General features: G+C 42.6%; 2 protein-coding genes across 2 annotated transcripts; both read right to left on the bottom strand.

The window, feature by feature from the left end:
- Positions 1 to 1,868: 1,868 nt before the first annotated feature.
- Positions 1,869 to 8,402, bottom strand: eed (embryonic ectoderm development). The gene is made up of 12 exons (XM_079581946.1): positions 8,246 to 8,402; positions 7,369 to 7,521; positions 7,189 to 7,281; positions 7,005 to 7,070; positions 6,800 to 6,925; positions 6,625 to 6,706; positions 5,612 to 5,703; positions 5,403 to 5,536; positions 5,053 to 5,158; positions 4,774 to 4,932; positions 4,627 to 4,700; positions 1,869 to 2,504 (listed from the first exon to the last, which is right to left on the bottom strand). The coding sequence occupies exons 1-12, from the start codon at positions 8,363 to 8,365 to the stop codon at positions 2,378 to 2,380; spliced, it is 1,332 nt and encodes a 443-aa protein (XP_079438072.1). The 5' UTR covers positions 8,366 to 8,402; the 3' UTR covers positions 1,869 to 2,377.
- Positions 8,403 to 9,093: 691 nt separating this feature from the next.
- pwp2h (PWP2 small subunit processome component) lies at positions 9,094 to 15,565 on the bottom strand. Its single transcript, XM_079581893.1, has 21 exons — positions 15,418 to 15,565; positions 14,960 to 15,072; positions 14,759 to 14,853; positions 14,548 to 14,647; positions 14,283 to 14,426; positions 14,070 to 14,205; positions 13,102 to 13,319; positions 12,791 to 12,934; positions 12,631 to 12,701; positions 12,430 to 12,566; positions 12,201 to 12,349; positions 11,956 to 12,103; positions 11,727 to 11,877; positions 11,466 to 11,646; positions 11,148 to 11,295; positions 10,555 to 10,663; positions 10,421 to 10,486; positions 10,068 to 10,286; positions 9,742 to 9,892; positions 9,399 to 9,473; positions 9,094 to 9,332 (listed from the first exon to the last, which is right to left on the bottom strand). Exons 1-21 carry the CDS (start codon positions 15,433 to 15,435, stop codon positions 9,146 to 9,148), a joined length of 2,760 nt encoding a protein of 919 aa, XP_079438019.1. The 5' UTR covers positions 15,436 to 15,565; the 3' UTR covers positions 9,094 to 9,145.

Raw genomic sequence — 15,565 nt, 5'->3', positions numbered from 1 at the left:
TAACAGGGCCCGCTGGAGGGTGGTCCTGCCATCGACCGCGGGTTTACAACAGAGTGGTCAAACCGTGTGCACGCGCAGAGTTTTCCACTGTGAAGAGACTGGAGGAATCCCAGATATGGCCCCAAGCCAAGCGGTGGGCCACACCGGGGGGGTCCGGGAGGCCTCCCCCCCGCAGAAGCAAAGTTAATGCTTTTTAATGCCAAAATAATATAGTTAATGCCGCAAACACACACATCGCTGTAAAGGCCTATTACATTTCTTAGGATTCGCAAAGATTTTATCAGAGAAAAGTTTCCTGCAGTCAATTTAAAGCCACATTGCGTAACATTTTAGCCAATAAACAAAGTTGAAATACAAGCATTTATTATATTACAGAAGGCAAGGCAAGTTTATTTGTAGAGCACAATTCATACACAAGGCAATTCAAAGAGCTTCACAGTTGCATAAATACAAGAAAACAAATAGAATCAATAAAAACATCAACATAAAAATAATCAATTACAGTAAAAGGCGAGAGTGCAGATAAAATACTTTCAGTCATATGCATCGGTAAAAAGAACTGTTTTCAGCCTGGATTTGAACATTGTCAGAGTTCAGGCCTGTCTCACATCCTCGTGAAGACTGTTCCAGATTTTAGCTGCATGAAACTGAAACGCAGCCTCACCGTGTTTATTATTGACTCTGGGAACCACCAGGAGACCCCTCCCTGAGGTTCTCAGGGCCCGAGATGGTTCATACGGCTGTAACATGTCAGAGATGTACTTTGGAGCTAAACCATGAAAAGACTTGTAACAAGCAGAGCTGTTTTAAAGTCTCTGAGCGACAGGAAGCCAGTGCAGAGACCGGAGCACTGGACTAATATGGTCGTATTTCCTGGTTCTTGTTCTTATTTTCATAATTGAAAATACCTCATAAATGTACAAGCAAACATGTGCCTTTGCTGTGAGCGGCTCAGCTCTCCTCAAACATGACTGTATTACAGGGAGTGGGTACGTCTCCAGCTCGTCTCCATGGAGATGCGACTAAACTCAGTAGAATTTGAGACTCAAACAGGTTAGGTCGATCACCCACTGCAGAAATCAAATTTTCTGTATCAAGCGAATCATTAGGAGCATGTTTTGTTCTCATGGCAACAATAGTCCTAAATGTTACGCAGTGTCCCTTTAAGCCAAAACTGCAGCTGAACTTCAGATCAGTGATTCCCAAAGTGGGAAAATGCCACTTTGAACCCAACTGAAAGCTTTTCGGTGACATTCAAGGCCTTTATTTCAGCAAAATTCACTGAATTTGACTGAAACCCTGGTATTTCACATGTATTCGTGTATTCATGTATATCTGTTGTGTGCAGAACAGTTTCAAACAACTTTCAAATTCCTTTAGAGCAGTGGTTCTCAACCTTTTGGAGCCGCGACCCCCATTAAAACAGTTCATTAGGATCGTGACCCCCGCCTGGGTCAGACCATGGGAAAAACAGGGACATTAATCTATATAATAAAAAACAAACAAAGACAAAACAATGGCTAAAATAAAATGAATCAAATTTAGAACAAATAATGGCACCCTAGTATAACAGCAATGCATGCTACAATACCATAATAATAATATTAAACTATATATCTTTTATCTATATGCTCTGGCGACCCCCCAAATTTGTCTTGTGACCCCCAGGTTGAGAACCCCTGCTTTAGAGGGCCTGAGGATACACTAGATTTCTTTAAAGTCATGCATGTTCATGAACCTTAACATTTTGGTTCAATCAAGAGACCTGTGATGTAGAAAAATAGTTTTATTTAAGTCCACACTAGTCGGCATACAAATGTACTGTGTAAAAAAAAAGAAAACTGCTGGCACCAGATTCTAACCATCTTTATATGACATATTACAGAAATAAAATGACAATAAAACAGAACAAACCAAACCTTTATCAAGGTATTTCATGTCAAACCTTGAAATACTTGCAGACTGTCACATTGTCACCTAAAGTTTCCATGAAATTAAGTACAAGTTCTCCACCGTGTATTGGTACATACCATCCTTAAACTTCAGGCTTTATTGCACAAATTTCCTTCCGACATTTTATACACAATACTTTTTTTTTGTTGTTGCAAAAAGGAGTGAAAGCAGGAGTAATAAAAACAAAAGGAATGCATTTTATATCATCTAAGGAGAGTCAGTTTTTGTACCGCGGCACTGCAAAAACATCCACCATTGCAAACGGAACGGGCTGATGGGTTTTTCTCTTGCAAAAGATGAAATTCAAGGCACTCAGAGAAATCGGGTTATAGCTGATTTCAAATTGCTATAGTAAAGAAAATGGATGTTTCTGCAGTGCGTCGGTGTGTGTGTGTGGTCCGATGGACGTGGTCCCGGGTTGTTCTCAGCGCTGTCTGTCCCAGCGCCAGATGGAGGCGTCGTCACACACGGCGATCAGGATACTGCTGTCCCGGCTGAAGCTGGTCTGCCTGATGGCCGCTGTGCACTTAGGGAGCGTCAGAGTGGTGCACCTACACAACAACACATCAGAAGAACATTACATATCATCGGTTACATGTCACCTCAGCAGGACAAACTATCCCTCATCCTCATCTTCAGGAGAGTGGAGTTTACTAAAGGCGTTTTATTGAGGTTAACTTAAATATCGCGAGAAAAAAGTGGAGGTGGCGTCATATCCTGTGGAGGTCTGGAGCTCCACCGATCACATGACTCTCTATTCAAATGTCCTTAATGCCATTTTAAATCCCACATCCATTTTCTTTTTAAATGTTTTACTACAAACAAAGAAGATACATTATCATGTGTTAAGGGTTGCAAAAATGCAGTCTAAGAGTAACAAGGAAACTTTGGGGATTCGACAGCAAACTGGACACAATAGGCCTTTGAGCAAAAAAACAAAATGTTAGAACAGCAGGAATATTTCAGGGCTGCCCCGTTTGTCACTGAGCCCAGTGGTTCCCAACTCGTGGGGCCGCTTGAGATAATCGTGCACTCTGTAGTACAAGAATCAAATTTAGCATGGATGTAGCTTAGGATCTTTCAGAGCCACCTGGAAAATCCAGGATGCTGGCCGTTATTCAAGATGACCCACATGCACTCACTAATACTGTGAGCTTGCCATTTACATGAAACACATTTGCAATTAAGTTTCTTATTTGTGCTCCAAAGCAACTTTTATTTGATAAACCATGAAATAAAACATTGTATAGTTTTATTATTTAAAGGGGAATAACACTAGTGTTAATTTTGACAACATATTTTAATTTAGTTTAATTTAATTTAATTTGATTTTAGTCTAGTTTTAGTCAAAAAAAATATCTTCAATTTTAGTCTAGTTTAAGTCGACTAAAATTGCAAGTAAATTTAGTCGACTTTGCATTGATAATATAAATTATAATCATATTTAATCTTGTTCCTCTGCTTCATGGAGCTGCTTCCACATGAACAAAGCTCAGAGCTGTTCATTTGGCAGTGAATTTACATGATCTGAGGTTTTTTCAGACGCTCAATAGAAGTTTGGATGATTTTAGTCTCTCCCTTTTCATTTTTATTTAGTCTTATTTTAGTCGAATAAAATATCTGGACATTTTAGTCATAGTTTTAGTCTCATGAGAAACTTTTCATTTAGTTTTAGTCCAATTTTAGTCGGAAAAAATAACACTTTGACTAAAATTAAGACTAAATATTTTAGTCGACGAAATTAACACTGAATAATACGTGTTTCAAATTGAATTTTTACGTAAAGGTTTAACTTGTTGAAGAAACTGTTGAACACTGTAAATATTTTTCTTACAAAATATTTGAGTGATGTCACTTTACAACCAGGGCACACTGGAGATAACACGGAACTCAGCCTGGTGTTAAGTTAGATAGTGTTACTAATGATGAAGTTATTCCTACTATAGTTATAACATAGTGTAGTGTTGCTAATGCTATTTTAAAACATTTAAAAACTGTGTGGGGGATAAACTAATATATTTATTTGGCACAATTCATTAATAACCTTTAACGCCCCCAAATCATGGAGTCCTAATGCCAGATACCCTGATAGTCACTACTATATAATTCTGACTGCAGCAGGTATTATGTGAGGGAAGTGTCTTGCCAAGCGACACCACAGCAATATTTAGAAATCATTGCTGTCAATCCTGTCATCAATCCTTGGGCAAATGTGAAACACCCCCTCTACTCTGAGCAGCAGAAGTACAAACCACTCATCTAAGGATTTATTTGTATACAGTATACAAAAAAAAGATCTATACCAATAATAAATCCTGTCATGAGTTCCTCTGTGCTAATAAAAAGTGAATTATGATAGTAAAGCATAGAAGGCTGATCTGTCTGGACTATCTGCTGATCCAGAGATTTAGAAAATGATCTAACCTGTAGTGTCACTAAGGTCATATTTTCGGTGTGGCCCAAACATAATTAAGTAATAAACTGTCTAACACATGTGATGGAGTATGGGGACCTGAGAGTATGCAAGATCTCAGCATGGGGCGAAAATAAGGTGGCTCTGAAAACAGTTTCAAATACTTTGTCGTAAATGTAGATTTTTTAAATGTAGGATGAGCCTATTACACTAGCACAGTGCTACATTTCTGGGATTTCGATTTACTCGACATGACATACTTGGCTTTGTGAGGGTCTTCCACCTCCAGATCCCACACGTAGAGCTTCCCCACTTGGTTTCCCAAAGCCAGCATCTGCAACACAAGACAAAGTGTGGTTCATTTTTGCACTTTGAGAAGCTGGAGTGGGATCATGAAGGAGCGTTACCTTCTGCCAGAAGTCCATGGAGAAGCGCATGTACCAGATGTCACACTGGCTGTAGTCGAAGCGGCCCAGAATGGTCACGTTGGACTCGTTTGGTTTGATGAGGTCTACGTCGTCCTCCATCTTGCCTGGTTTCCAGCACACAATGGCATTTTCACACGACTACAACAAGAAGGGAAGCGGGTATTATTACATATCATAAAACAAAGTGCGCAAGTATTTTCAAAAGCGCAATATTCATTTCCATCTTTGGCAGAACATTCCTAGAAAGTATTAAAGCACCTTGGAGAGGATGAGGTCACCCAGCCAGCGCACGCAGTCCACATAGTTCCGATGGATGTCACGTGTGGAGAAGTCCGGGAAGTGGATCTTCTGTGAGACAAACGGTCTGAAGAGAGCGTGCAGAGAATTAGAAAACAGCACTCGAGGGGCGGTTCCACTGAAGCAGCACAGAGCAATATATCAATCTCAAAGGTCTTATTGTCAAAAGAAGAAGCGAAAAGTGGCACAGCACACCCCCAAATGTCATACCACTTCATAACTCCTCTATGGAGCTACAACAGTATTACAAGCAGCGTTAGTGTGTTTCTTTCCCCCGTCCACATCAAAGTAGGTTTGTTGAAGCTTTTTACCTGTTGGTCTTTGAAGGATTGTACTCATAGGAGCCTCTGATCGCTTTCTGCATTCGCTCAGAGTTGATCCTCCACAGTTTTAGAGAGTGGTCCATCCCACAGGACATAATCTTTTCCCCCAGGAGGTCAAAATCCTGCAGGAGAGAAGATGGCGGGTTCAGTGACTGCACTCTGTCGGCCCATTAGTGAGGAAAACACTTGATACTCACAGCACTGAGCACTTCGTCTCGGTGTCCCTCCACACCTCCAAAGATGGCCACTAAAGTATCTGTCTGGATGTTCCAGAGGCGCAGCGCGTGGTCTGAGGTTAGGGCAGTCACAGAGAGAAGCAAAAAGACAAAAATATGAAGAGAGGAAAGCAGACACAAAGTGGCTGTGGGTGCATTTTGCAAAATCACCAGTGATGGGGCGGTGTCAAAATTCTTAATTCTTCTACTTCGGTATAAATTTGTTCACCAAGAGAAGCTGAATTCTCTCTGTATTTACGAGTTTACAAACACACGAGCTCCCACCTTCACTGTTCAAAACAGCACCATAAGTGACTTGAGCCAAATAGATATTAACAACACAACGTTCAAAACTAAATATTTCATGGTTTTGATCCAAACAGAATCAGAATAGTTTTTATTGTTGGTGAACAGGTTCACAACTCGGAATTTTATTCAGTTCAGTCGTGCAACATGAAACATAAAACACATAACTTAGATAAACTATAAACTAGAAAAACTTTAAACTGAAAGACTATAAGGTCATGCATAAAGATTGAATTTAAAATATGATATTGTCAACAACAATTGGACATAGAACAACAGACTGATAGAGCTAATGTTATTGTTACTGTAATATCAATCTGACTGTTGCCAGGTTACTGAACTTCTGGAATAAAAACAGACTGGTTGTTGACCTAGAGAAATAAACCCTATGCTGTCAGCTGACACAGAGATTGATTACAGGAGCAGCTGATCGGCACACAGTCTTCCTTTATATGAGTTTTATAAGATATAAAGAGGTCAGCTCAAGTACAGCAGACTGGTCATTGTACACGGGCGGGTACAATAACAATATTAGTATTGATAAAGATCTGAACATGTAAAGTACTGCATTACAAGATTCAATAGAAACAGAATATTTTTTGTTTCACAACTAACAAATGTTCTGATTTGATCATTACATCCATTAAAATCGATTGTTTTTATTTCAGCTGGGATAAACTCAGTTGTACCTTTGCTGACTGAAAGCAGGAGGTTGGGGTCTCTGGGATGAAACTTCAATTCGTTAATTGCATTTCCATGACCTACATAATGCTGTGGAAGAAACACACACATCGGCAACAATTTAATTGAAATCAGGAAAACTAGATGACACATTGTAAAAAGACGTCATAGAATGATGTGTACCTTGATGCACTGCATGGTGATGTGGTTGATGACCCGGATGATGCCCCTGGAGCCGGCTACAGCCAGCAGAGGGTGGCTGGTGTTGGTGTCATAAGTCCAGGCACACGTGTAGAAGTTCTCATCAGCCTAGAGCACGTCAGTTAAAGATTGTTCACACAAAAAGACAAGCTCGTGTTCACAACATGGAGAAACTGAGAAAGGATACATCAGCGTCTACGTAAGACTGCAGCAGACGGATTTCTCCCTGAGAGTGGCACTCGTACAGTGTTACCTGGAAGCAAACGAGATTCAAATAATTATGGAATTAGGGGGAAAAAAGAGACTACATGTTGACATAAACCTCTATTGGAAAACACGATGACAATACGATGAGCAGATGCTGGTTTTACCCTGTTGCTCCCGACAGTCGCAAACACCAGTGGGTCCCCTTCTTTACTGTTCCAATTAAACTGGACTCCGAATAGAGGCTGCCCATGGTCCTCCTGCACAGAAACCCCACGTGTTAGAATTTCACTACAATTCGCAACTTCTGAGCGCGGCCTTTTACATCACTGTTGAGGTCTCGTTACCCTCAGGCTGTTGACACATTTGAAGGAGTAGCGGCACTTCTTGGACTTCCACTTCCCCTTGCCCCAGCTCTTTTTGCCGGGGGCATTGGCCGTGTTGGTGGGGGTGTCGGGGCGCTCGGTGTTGGTCCCGCTCTCCACGCTGACGGCATCATCCTGGAGCACAAAAGTCAGATAGTCTCACACAAGTTTGTCGAGGTTGATGGAAAGTGAACTGCAGATTTGTTTGACATTATGCCCAGCAGTTATGTGCATGTCCTTACATAGAGCAAATAATCACACTATACCGTCTGACTTCTATTCTAGTGTTGGTGAGGACAGTGTCTTTGCTCAATAACCTCAAATTAATCCAAACAATGAATAGGATACAGGTTATGACAATACAACCAGCCACTGCTTTACATTTCTACCTTTATTTAACAGTACAAAATGTTCAACTTTTTCTCAAGGCATTATGTCATTGCTAAAAATAATAAAGAGGTCATAAGGCAGTTATTAACTAATAAATCACCCATTAAATATCAATTCTGGACAGATTTTGATTCAGAAATAATATGGAAGGTGTCTGGTTAGCCGCTGGAGTTTATGCTAATGAAACCCCGCGTGAAAACTTGCAGATTCAGCAACAAAAAGGGGCATCTAACTGGTCACTCAGCACATACACCCAGTTGTCAGGGTTTGGCACGTTGTTCGCGGTCCACACGATGCTAAATCGTCGCGTTTGAGTGAGAATAGCAGGTGTGTCTGACAGATGCCGGCTGCAGAAGGACACAATGCTCTGCTCGGTTAGCCTCCCGTGCTAGTAGCCCGCTGTAGCAGAGATGCTAACGGGGCTACAGGCTACACGGTCATCGCCGCGTGAACCCGCCGGTGAGCTTACGTTCTCGTCTCCGGACAGGTCGGGGTTGCTGTTCTCGTCACTGCTGAGTTTCTGCTTTTTGGCCGGTACTTCTTTTCCCGCTTGCGAAGGGGACTCGGACATGTTCTTATTTTCCCTCATTTTGCCTTAGACTCCGCCCCGTCCGGCCCCGCACCGGAAACACTCGCGCCACGTGAAAAAAAATAAAAATAATAAATAATAAACAATAAATAATAAAATGAATAAATAATGTATCTTCTTCTTCGATATAAATGTGCTTAAACCTCTTCAAAATAGCGACAAAAATTTGATGAAAAAAAAAAAACAAGGATGAAAATGTGCCCAAAAGGTGACAAAAAATCCACAAAGAGGCAATGGAAAAGGGACAAAACGTGACGAATATGCAGCAGAAAGCAAACAAAAGGGTGACAGAAAAATGATTTTAAAAAAAGTGACAAAAATGTGTGACGAAAATGCAACAAAAAAGCCACAAAACAGCAACAGAAAAGTGACAAAAGGCGATGAAAATGTGTGGGGGGGGAAATGTGACGAAAACACACACACAAAAAAGTCAAATCAGTGACAACAATGCGGGGAAAAAGATCAATTTAGATGAGTTTTGTAGGTCTTAGCTTTCAAATGAGGCCTTACGCTGGCCTTGTAGGTATGGGTAAATCTGAACTGAAGAAAACGCACTTGGTTAAGGCGGGGGTCAAGCTCTACACATGATATACATGAGTGAAATATGTCAAGCTCAGTATTTTTTGTTTTTTATACCCAATAAAAGTGGAGCTTGTTCCAAATGTCTGAACAAATAAAAAAAAATTCACTACCAACAAAACACTGAAACACATTTACATATTTTATTTAAAAAAAGCATTTACAAAGACGGACGTTAAGTGTACAGATTATAGCCTCTTGTTACAGTATCATATCTGCCTCCTCTAAAGACGCTTCACTCATCCCCTCAGACATGCCTCCCTCCTCCTCCTCCTCCACCTCCTCCTCCTCCTCTTCTTCTCCTGCTCCCTCCTCAGCCGGCCTCTTCACTCCCCTCTGCTTGGACAGGGCCACGGCGTAGCGGATGTTGAACATGTTGAAGTCACACCTGTACAGACAACATGGTCACAGTAAGAGCACATCCACAGACAGCGGCGCGAGCTCTCGGACTCACAGTTTGGAGAGACTGTCTTGGTGCCTCTGGATGGCCTTCTGCAGAGCTTGAAGAGTGGGTAGGATGGATCCAGACCTAAAACGGAATTGCACACTATCAGAGGCCTAAATGTACCACGCAAAGAGAAACTATTGATGGATGTGAAGTTACACAATGTGAGAAAAACAAACTCTGAATCCCACGCAAACTTCCCACGCAGCTGGAAAATATTGTTCCTAAGAATGAGTAACTAATCCAGTGTGATGAAACTATAGGTACTTTTTAATATTGCTACAGTAAATGGGTCTTTTAGGTCTTCAGTCAGGGGGCATTGGCTTAAAATTGCTGTTAAATTGAGCCTAACCTGTTTTTTAGCTTCTGGCCGTGCAGCATGAGCAGGTTTTGGGCCCAGCTCATGTAGAACTGCAGATGCCTGGACTTCTCCAGACAAGAGGCAATGAAACCCAACAGCTTCTCCACGTAGATGTCGGGGAGAGAGCCACACACCACAGGAACTGAAATTATATGTGGGAAAAGCATGCAATCATTGATGAATTGGTTTAATTAGGTTATATTGTCATTGGAATTACTGGCATACACAAAAAAAAACAATTGAAACTACTATGAAAACAAAACAAATGAAAACAAAACACACTCATTAAGACTGAACTTGTGTAAAAATGTTCTCACTCTGGTCGTGCGGCACAGTTTCGATGACCTCCTGTTTGAATGCCTTCTCGTTGAGCCTGAATGCCAGCACTATAGCAGGGGTCCACTGCTTCAGGCGCAGCTGCCGGCGAATACTCTCCGGGGTCACATCCATGTCCAGGTCGTAGGGGTCAAACACCATAGAGCTGTCCAGAGAGTAAACCAGCAGGCCCTCTGTGCTGGTGGCTGCCCAGCTGCGACCTGAACAGATCATAATACTATAAAATCAGCATTTAAGCACAAAACACTAACTGTCTAAGATTTAGGTTGTGGAGGAGTCTTAACATGTTACTGTTTAAGTTGGATCAGATTTTCAAAAGCCTTGACAGCCTTACCAGTTGGAGAGAAGTGTAGAGAGGAAACTCGGATTTCCGGTTTGAAGTGTCTGGAGCTCATGTCGCCTTCAGAAGAGGAGGAAAATGTGAGTCCACAGCTCTCACAAAAACAGAAGGGCTTATTCTCGTCTTACCTTTGCGGACCCCAGGCAGGCTGATGTTCACCCCCTCCCCATCCCCTGCTCCATCATCCACCAAAGCGAGACTGCCAAACTCTGTCATCTTACGCCGATCCAAAAACTCCTTTACAAAAAAGAAAAGAGAAAAGTCAGTTCAGTTTTAAGAACACAGAAGAAGTACACTTTGTTTAAATGTCTCAAATTGAGCGCAGTATTCTAAACTTGAGTTGTTTGGACGGGTTAAGATTTAAATGGGCCTTTGAGTATTTCACTTGTTCCCGAGATGTTTCTGACTCGACTCAATAGCTTTTGTTCACATTTCAGGTTGATTCATCTGCCAATGGGGTAAGAAAATTGCACTTGTCCCATTGGCAGTTTTTTATTTCAAGCGAGATGACCTTAGAATCATCTGAAATGTCATCAAATAAGCAAAGTAAACTTGGTCCGATCAGGAAAAAAGTCTAAATGAGAGAAAATTGCACAAAACAAGATTAATAATCTCAAATAAATCATTCAAATCCATGCTTGGGATTTAGTTTGTGGTGTACTGTTTTTTTACACTAAGAGCAAAAAAGACATAAACGTCTGTGTTGAAATTGGGCTCATACCTCCATTGCATCGAAGGACAGGTTACAGGAGATCTCAAACTTCTTCATCAGCATCTGCTCCTTCACGTTGTAGATGCACACAAACCTGGACTGCCCTCCAGCCAAAATGGCCTCACCATCAGCAGAGTAGCACAGCGATGTGAACGACCTTCATTGACAACAGAGACACACAGATGGTGAAATGTGGGGTGAAAAGGTGAGACTGCAGAGTTTGTACAAATCAATGCACGAGTACAATAGTAGAATACAGATTGTTCAGAAAGTAAACCATGATTAAATTTCCCACTCATGTTACCCAGAGTGTAACTGGTGACTCACTTGCCCTTGGCCGTCTGCTTGGCTGTGACCTTGTCGGTCTCTTTGCGTCCCGTCTCCAGGTCGTGGCGCCCGGACACTGAGCCGGTCTGTGCGGCGCTCTGGGGGCTCCAGAAGGAGATCTCTCCGTTCAGAGTGGCAACAGCCAACTCCTGCCCATCGGGTCTGTAGGTCACTGCCAGGGCTGAGGACACAACAGGGGCAGATCGCATCAGGCTCGGCTTCCTCAAGACATTTCAAGATGGCGACAAAGCCTTTTCATACCGTCTGCCGTTAGGGCCAGAGTCTCTTTGACCTGCCAGCTGTCCATCATGTCCCAAAGCCGAACCGTCTTGTCCCATGAGGCGCTGGCGAGGACCGACTGCACCGGGCTGAAGCACAGGGAGGAGACGGGCCCTTCGTGACCCCCCAGGATCTAAGTATCAGCACAACAGCATCACTGCTACTTTCATATCCATCTCCATCGAGGCTAATCACGAGGAACTGCACCCACCTCCAGCAACCTGCCCGTCTGCATGGACCACAGGAAGATCTCGAACGAGTCCTGGGCCCCTGCGCTCACCAGCTCTCCACTGACATCTACTGCCAAAGAGGAGAACTGCGCGGGACGGGGGGACGTGAAGGTGCGGAAGTTTCGGTACCTTTACATTAACAAACAAATCGCATCATAAAGTTAAAATAACAGCTCAATGTCAACTAAGAATATGCTCAAAAGTACTGAAGCATTTTTAAGTTCACCTGTGCAGATCGAATGCGCGGACCGTCCCGTCTAGAGAGGCGCTGACCACCACCATCCCGCTGGAGGTGAAGGTGACCTGAGAGACGCTGCTGCTGTGCTCCGTGAAAGTCACAAAGCACAAGCCGCTGTTGGTGTTCCACACTTTCACCTGAACAAAGACAAAGATAAGGCATAAACCCAGAGATCCCTAAACTGTGAGCTGCTGGGCCGGAATCTGCCTCCTCTCACCTTGCCGTCGTCACCTCCCGTCGCGATGTACTGTCCGTCCGGCGAGTAGGACAGGGACGCCATGTTGTTAAAGTGGCCTTGCTGTTTGAACACGTACGACTCGCTCTGCCACTCCCACACCAGCAGCTGACCCATCCCTGTAAAATACAGAACAAAGCATCATCAAAATGTAACATAGTCGTCAAAAATAGAAAGACTTACTCGAGCAGCCAAAGCCGATCCAGTCTCCAGAGCTGTTGATAGCCACCGAGGCGATTCTCTGGTCTGAAATACTACAAAATAGACAATAATCATAAAGTAGGCACATTGAGAGATAAACATTTTTGGTTTCCAGCCCCATCGCCTGCTGTTGCTGCTGTACCTGAGAGAGTGGATGAGGTTGAACTCGGGCAGCTCGTGCAGGTGGAAGATCCCAGAGGCGAAGCCCGTCACCAGGATGTGCGTGGGCTTATGGAAGGCGGCTGAAGTCAGGTTATTAAAGTCACCCTCCTTATTGAAGAAGTGCCTGTGAAACAAGTGCAAGAGCGATCACTCAGAGGAACAAGACAACATTTTGCAAGGGGTTCCCATACATTTTATTATATCTGGAGGCAATAGGAATTAGTTTTCTGTATGTCTGGCAATGTCTATTACACATGACACCAAAGCACAGATCACATGTCTTTTTCTTACTTGCTGGCCTGCTTGTAGCGGACGTTCTTGGTGAGCTCCTTTTCTTTTTGGCTGAGTACTTTCCCCCTGATGACCTCTCCCTCCTGCCCCTCTGTCCTCTCCTCGTCCTCCTCTTCCTGGTCCTCTGCTTGGAGCCGTTTCTTGGTCAGCACTAGCCCCTGTGGCTCAGTGTCGCTCTCCCAGACACACAGGGAGCCGTCCTGGCTCACTGTGTACAACTACCACACACACACACAGAGGGTTACTGTTTACAAGATACGCAAAGCACCAAAATCTCAATAATGGATAGAACTAGGCTTCAATTTATGGGTTTATTTCCTTCATATATTAGACACAAAGTTTTTTCAGCTGTAATTTTGGATCTTGTTGTTTATTTATTTTATTTTGTAGTTAATTTGACAGGGACAGTACACATGTGTCAGTGTTAGCTTTAGAGCTAGTTTTTTAGAGCTAGTTCTTTTTGTGGTTCAAAGCTCAATAAAGGCAGGCATTAGATATTTTCTAAAAAACATCCAAGACTGGAAAGTGTGGAATCTGCAGGAGCTACTAAAGTGGAGATGTTGTTGCAGGAGTGCAAAGAAAAACTTGTTTTGAGAAAATGGGCCCAAGGTTTAGTAACGTCTGTGCATGCACCTGTATATTTGTCCAGCCTTAAGTCCCGGCTGTCTCCCAGAAAGGAAATAATCATGTTTGGGCTGTCACGATAATTACTATATCGACTTATCGATCAATAAATAACAGATAAACAATATATTTTTGGGCTCGATATTTATCAGCTGACATTTATTAGCATTTCCCTCCTATATCTTCTTTGCAAAACTTTGATTTCTGACGGTAGCTAATTGAGTTACATTCAATTTTATGTTTATTGCAGCTTGTGTGGTATTTTAGGATATTATGATGCACTTTTAGTATAGTCCCTTTAAGCACATAAGTGGTCAACAAAACACAACGCCTGTACTACTCACATCCAGACTGTCTTTCTCGAAAAAGCAGCCAACGATGACGTCTTTATGTCCTCCCAGTGAGTAGTAGATGAGGTTAGCCCAGCGCTGGGCTCCAAACACCCAGGTGGACATGTCTTTGCTCCCCACAGCGAAACACCTGCCACAGCATGTTAATACTGATGAACCGCTTCACAAGCTTTATCACTGATTTCAATACACATGTTTCCCTCTCACTTGGAGTCGGTGGTCCAGTCGATGCAGGTGGTCTCGTCATACGGCCCATAGTAGCTCTTGTCCAGCACGAAGGCGTTGTACTCGCGCTGCTTTCCTGGAGCGTGGTACATCAGAGCCACGTTCTCCTTAGTGACCACAAACTTCCTGAGAGGCACAAAGAAGAGAACCAGTGCTTTCTTATTCGTTTTCCTGTAGCATCACCATTAGGGATTTGATCAAGTTGCCAGTGTTAGTATCAAAGGGCTGCATTGTCAATGGGCCTCACCTTCCGTCGGGAGAGAAGCTGATGCTGTGGACAGGTCTGTGAAAGTGGAAGTGATGGAGGACGGCCCGAGTGATGAGGCTGACCAGCAGCGCAGCGCCATCTACGTGTAAAACATAGTGAATCTCTCCATTGTGACATCAATAAAGGATGACCTTATCTTATATGAATCATCAGCCTTAGTGGGACGGTGTTAGAAAGTCATATTCCTTACCTTCATCCACCACAATGGCCAGATTACCATTGGGAGAAACGCCCACACATGTTATGTTTTTAGTGGTGGAGATTGGTAATGTCTCTGATGTGTTGCTGCAAGAAATGAACAAATGTTTAAAATTGTGGACTGTATTAACCATGTCCCTAAACCATAAACAAAAACTCTGATTGCATCATTCATATAAAAAATCAGACTTACTTTTTCATGTCAAAGATGGACACTCTGTTTCCCACTGGACTGATGACAGCGTTGCCATCTTTGGAGAAGCTTAGGTTTCCCTGTCGATAAACTGCTCCCAGGAGGTTGGAAAACTGAGCAAAGAAGTGCGTTTACTTTTATTTATTTATATTTATGCTTTTTTCCAGATGTATGAAATAGCTTCTAGGTTGAGGTAGTATGTTGTATAACCAATTACAGAGATGGGAAATTATTAGTATAAGAATCACACAAACAACCGTGTTAAGATGCGAATTCATTATGGCATTATCTGTTAGTCTGTTGTGTTTTAATTATGTTGTGAATAAATCAAACACAGCAAATACTTTCCTCTGGAGGAGTCATAATTTCAGTAAAAATGTACAATAATAGTTTCAATGTAAATTTGATCATCTTTAGCTTAGCATCAGCTCACGTTTATCAAGCCCAACGTGACTTACCCGATATGCAAACTTCATTTTTCAGGTCTACTCAAATCCACACGCATATATTTCAATTCTATTTATTATTATTTATTGTAGATTCTGTTTTCTGTCCATAAAGCTGCCCATTCCGTCTCTGCACGCTCCTCTGCTGCTCACACGTGCA

This window comes from Gobius niger, assembly GCF_951799975.1.
Source record: "Gobius niger genome assembly, chromosome: 23".
Taxonomy (NCBI): Eukaryota; Metazoa; Chordata; class Actinopteri; order Gobiiformes; family Gobiidae; genus Gobius; species Gobius niger.
Note: the sequence above shows the minus strand (reverse complement) of the source record. Positions and strands in the feature narration are given on the sequence as shown.

Bases quoted from the DNA above. Each gene is read 5' to 3' on its own strand.
- eed (XM_079581946.1), bottom strand. From the start codon at position 8,365: ATGAGGGAAAATAAGAACATGTCCGAGTCCCCTTCGCAAGCGGGAAAA. The intron at 5,159-5,402 runs GTAAAAAGCTTC...CGCTCTCTTCAG, and splicing joins AATCCTTCAAAGACCAACAG to ACCGTTTGTCTCACAGAAGA. The intron at 4,933-5,052 runs GTGCTTTAATAC...TTCTTGTTGTAG, and splicing joins GTGACCTCATCCTCTCCAAG to TCGTGTGAAAATGCCATTGT.
- pwp2h (XM_079581893.1), bottom strand. The intron at 14,648-14,758 runs GTAAGGAATATG...TTTTACACGTAG, and splicing joins GGCCATTGTGGTGGATGAAG to ATGGCGCTGCGCTGCTGGTC. The intron at 11,296-11,465 runs GTGAGTCACCAG...TTGTCAATGAAG, and splicing joins AAGCAGACGGCCAAGGGCAA to GTCGTTCACATCGCTGTGCT.